The sequence below is a fragment of the Montipora capricornis genome, chromosome 4 (genome assembly GCF_036669925.1).
Source record: "Montipora capricornis isolate CH-2021 chromosome 4, ASM3666992v2, whole genome shotgun sequence".
NCBI classification, from domain to species: domain Eukaryota; kingdom Metazoa; phylum Cnidaria; class Anthozoa; order Scleractinia; family Acroporidae; genus Montipora; species Montipora capricornis.
In genome coordinates, this window is record NC_090886.1 from 43,269,574 (window position 1) to 43,274,573 (window position 5,000).

The window sequence follows — 5,000 nt, forward strand, 5'->3', positions numbered from 1 at the left end:
ATACATGTAACCAGAAACCCATAAGGGTTGAAACGTGTAACGGCCCCTTGAGTGCTGGGAAACAAGCTTCTGAATATTCAATTTGCTAAGTACCATATTTGGAACAACAAGAGCGAGGGGTTTCCAAATATGGTACTTAGCACTGAAACATTCAACCAATCAGTTCGCACTGAATATTCGGAAGCTGTGAACGCGCGTTACACATTTCAGCCCTTATGGGTTTCTGATATAACCTCTTGAGAGTTTACATGTAGATAATGACAACTCTAATCTCAGTCTTATGATGAGCTCATGCAAAGGCAACACATGTTTAGAGAAACTCAGTGTGGCGAAGTGGACGGTTGTAAATTTATCCTCTTGTGAATCAAGCACACATGTACATGTACACCCGTATGAATGTGCTGTACAAGCACTAGTGTAATACAATGTAGGACATGACATCTTTCTTGTGCTTGTGCATGATACATGCATTTTTTTTAAATGTTGAACATTTAATTGGCACTTTCATTATGGAGTAATGAGGTCTTTAATATTATTTTCATTTTATTATTGCTATTCCTATATATGTTTACACCAACATTCAAGGTACAGATGTAGCAGGGTTCTAGTATGTATTCCTTCAGTTTAGTGATGAAACTCTTTCTCTTTTTGTTCTGGGAATTTTTTTGTTAGTGCTCTAAGGACAGCTCAAGGAAAAGAGCATGCAAAGGAAAAGCAGAGGTCAGATAATAAAAATAATATCAGATTTTACCACACCTTGATTACATGTAAATTGTGTATGATTCCCAGTGCACTGGTGGCTCAGTTGGTTGAGCATTGGGCTCGAACCCCGGCCAGATCAACACTCTGGATCTTCAAATAACTGAGGAGAATATGTGATTGTGAAGGGGAACCTCGTGACCCGAACTTATTCAAGGTCAAACACCGTAAAATGCAATGATTTAGTCGCTTCACTCAGTGGCCAGCGATGTGTTTAAGATTACAGTCCTTTTAACCTTGTGTCCTCGTGGGTAGAATATACCTGAGGATTACAGTTACATGTAACTCACACTTTTAATTTTAACGTGTGTCCCAATAAGTAGGAGTCCTTGATTACAGTTTGGACTTCAACTTACATTGCCGTCATAAACCTTGTGAGTAACTTGTGTGAACAACACACTTCCCTGGCTGAAAATGGCTTGTTCAAGCTCAAATCCAAAAGAAGTTGTTTCAAAAACAGCTTGGGCACCATGATTAAGTCTATCTTGACTCGCTTACTTTTGACTTTAGGTTTTAGATAAGAATTCATCATCTCCTCAATGCCACTCAAAAACTGTTTTTAGGCTGTTTGTTGTGATGGGGGAAGGCTATCCGGTACTGGCATGTTCAGAGGCTCCATTCTATCTGGCTTAAAGCTGCATATCCCCTTCCTGAAAATAATGCCCCATCTTTTCCAAACAGAGAATTTTCTGATTGTCAAAGAAATGCTGCCATGTACACTGTAATTAACAACTTACTAACCTCACTTGCTTGGGGCTGTACTGGAAAATATTGGCCCTTGGTTGTTTTGTTTGGATCGATCACTTGACCTCGGGCCAATATTCCCTAGTATGGCACTCCTGTTTTTTTAGTACTTAAGAGGTTAATAAGGTATAAAGAGTAAGGACTTAACTGGCAAATCTAATGTTGTTTTCAAACTCCTTTACCATGAGGCAATTTATTTTTATTTTTAGGAACCAAATGGCAATGTACCAACTAAAGTTCAGAAAGTAGATTTGCAAACTGAGGTAACTGTTATTTTGCCTGTAAAGTACTGCTGTAATATAATTTACCACTATAGATCTCTTTTGGGACTCATTTTTATAAGGTTACAGGTTCATATTTTTTCCTGCTTGAATTTTTGTTATACACCAGTTCAATTTTGATTTTCCTTTGTTTCAGACTTAGAAAGGGCATTGTTATAGCGTGAAGGTTACAGGTTCAAATTTTGTCCTGGTTGAATTGTTTTTTTGAACACAATTTCAATTTTGATTTTCCTTTGTTTCAGATTATGATAAGGAATATTAATTAAACGAAGAAAAATCAAAACTGGATTGCTTTGAAAAATTTTAAACCACAACATCTACATGATTGTTGATGATAGTCAATGATAGTTGAAGCTCGCTCTTCTGTTGGACCACCAACTATTATACACTATCATCAACTATCATTCATTTTGAGCTTGTTCAAATTCTTCATGATAGTCGATGATAGTTTTCCTCGTTTGACCACGCGTATGATAGTTCATGATAGTTTTTGGTCAGCTGTTTTCCCCAAACATCAGCGGGCTCATTTAAAATGGCCACCAAAACTTCCTCGCAAGGCTCAGCTGCAGCTTCAGAAATTCGTGTTTACATCCAAGATGATAATCATGACAAAGAAAATACTGAAGACCAAGATATCTTAGAGAAGATATCCTCTGAAGAAAGCGTCAACTCCCAAGAATTAGAAGAGACACTGCAAAAAAAGAAGCGTATCACTAAATGTTCATTGCTCAAGAAGGGCAATGCGGCAAGATCGAGTAATGGCCTGATATTACGTCTAATAGAGGAATATGAGGCCTGGCCCTGCCTTTGGAAAGCCATTTTAGTGTTCGCATTTTTATGCCGAAAGAGCCTGGAACTAGCTGCTCGCGTGACTTTGCATGTGCGACTGCCAGTGAACTACAGTATCATCAACTATCACAAACTTCTTTGGCCATTTGAGCATGTGAATGATGATGATAGTTTGGAGAGAATTTTGACCAGGGCTTAAGATTTTACATGTATTAGAAGCCAAAAAAACATTAGAAATCCTTTGATATACTCATTTGTTTTCTTAGGAATCAAAAAGTTAATTCATTTCTTAGGAATCAAAAAGTGAACACTAAAACTGTTCATCTTTAATGGGTTTTACATGGAGCTTAAAATTATTTTCTTTGTTGCTCTTACAGTCGCTATGTTTGGGACTGTGTTATAAACTTCTTTGAAGGTGAAACATTACTTTAGGGGACTATGCCACATTATTCACATTGACAACAACAAAAAGAAGTAAATTCAAAGTTTACATGAAAACAGAATAATATTATTTTGATAATTTATTGTATCAATATAAATTATTATTGGTTTTGGATTTATTTCCTTCTTTTCATATGATATCAAATACTAAACTATACATGTTGTCAATGTTCCATCTTTAAGGCAAAGAATCAGAAGAAATGATTCTGGCGTAATTGATAAAAAGGAAGGTACATGTAACAATGAAAGTGAAGTGCAGACAAACAAAGTGGATGAACTGAGGATGCTGGAGTCGGGCCTTGTAAGTACATTATTTTTAACTTTTTCAGGAAGCTCTAGCATCTTGTAGGTGTCTATTATAGGAAAGGGGAAAAAAGTGCTATGCTTAATGTCTTGAGTGATTAATACTCCAGGGTCTCCCTGAGACACCTGCCTCAAGTCTTGCTAGTAAGTATTACAGCTGAAAAATCACTGCAGAGCATGTTGACGAATTTGACCATTTTCCGTTTGGATAGTATACTTTCATGTTGCAGGTGAAAACATCCCAGAAATACACGCAGAATTTTTCATTTACAATGTAGAACCGTGCTGTCCTAATAGTGAATTACCTTTTTTTAACAGGTTGATAGAGATCAAGCTATCATTGTTGCTCTCCATTACTTGAGGGCAAAAAAAGTGTCAGATGTGACTCTGAAAAAACTAAAGCCCTTGTTGAAGAGGTATTGCGTACCATGCATGAAGGACTCAGCGAAAGATGACCTTTTAAGGTCCCTTGGAAGGGTCCTCTTTGAAAGAAAAGTTGTAACAAGAAAAGATGAGAGTGAAGTGATCACTCACAGTAACTTAAAAAGTGTAATGTAGTAAAAAGTGAATTTGGCAAAGGTCAACAAACACGAGGGGACTTCTGCTCATGACTTGTAACTGCAAGAAGTTACAAAACAGGTACTGTGCTAGTAACTGGCAAAATTCCTTGTTAAAATGGCAACCAGAATTGAGAAATACGAATTTAAAATATATTGAAAGTCCCATTTCCCCCTCACATTATAAACTGTTCCTCTCACTCTAGCCCTTTGAGCTCAAAGGAAAAATCAGATGATTTTAAAACTACAGGGCATTTCCTGTGAATAGTCCATTTGTGGTTGCAGACCTTATACAAATTATGTTAAGATATATATTTCATCAATAATTATGAAGACTCAATACATTGCTCATTTCTTTAGTAATAACAATAATAATAAATATATTTTTTATATAATTATTTTATTATATTTTTAAATAATACACACTATTTAAGATACAAATTGAGTAATAGTTGTTACGGTTGATATCAATCCAGTTGAAGACATATTAGGTTTAAAATTAGTTAAGAAAAAACGATACTGGAAGATATTTGTGCAATAGCTTTTTAAAATTGATTCCAAAGTTCAGAATATTATTTTAAAAAATTTCCATACCTATTTTAAGAAATTAATTATCTTGCTGGTACAAGATTACATTTAATTCAGGTATTAATGCAGCAATACAAAGACTATACTATACTATATTACAACAATAAAAGAATTTGAAGTATGTTAAGTTTATTTCTTTTTCGGGGAACTTACATTATCAACTGCCCCTTTATCTACGAGCCTATTTAGAAGGTGAAAAATTGTTCCTTGTAGGAGGATTACCCTCACTTCCAACCTGTCTTTTGCCAACCAGCCTTCCCCTTGAAGCAGCTTTGTTGTTTTGTTCATTGAAACTCTTTTTTTTTTTTTTGTATTTGATACAAAAAAAATGTATCACAAATCCTTTTGCCTGGGCTGGCTTGATATGAGGTGGATAACCCTTCTACAGTGTACCAGGGACGGGACGACTTTTTTCACACATTTCTCTGCAGTAATCATTTTGTTTTTGAGCCCTCTTTCATCAGATAAGATGATCTTTACGATATCTTGGCAGTCTCCCTTTTTTTGATTTACTTGATGGTTACAAGATCGTTAAAGG

General features: G+C 35.6%; 1 protein-coding gene across 5 annotated transcripts in view; it reads left to right on the forward strand.

The window, feature by feature from the left end:
• The window catches only part of LOC138047022 (uncharacterized), a 6,441-nt gene extending 1,858 nt beyond the window's left edge, over positions 1-4,583 (forward strand). For 2 of the 5 annotated variants that reach the window (XR_011131769.1, XR_011131768.1), the window contains 4 exons: positions 673-720; positions 1,713-1,766; positions 3,198-3,315; positions 3,636-4,583. Coding sequence is in view for 2 of the 5 variants with exons in the window: in XM_068893690.1 (XP_068749791.1) it covers positions 673-720; positions 1,713-1,766; positions 3,636-3,875 (342 nt within the window). In the remaining 3 variants the exon portion in view is untranslated. Of the gene's footprint in view, positions 1-672; positions 721-1,712; positions 3,316-3,635 lie in introns of all 5 variants that reach the window. The other 3 variants (XR_011131767.1, XM_068893691.1, XM_068893690.1) reach the window with 3 other exon arrangements.
• The last annotated feature ends 417 nt before the right edge of the window (positions 4,584-5,000 follow it).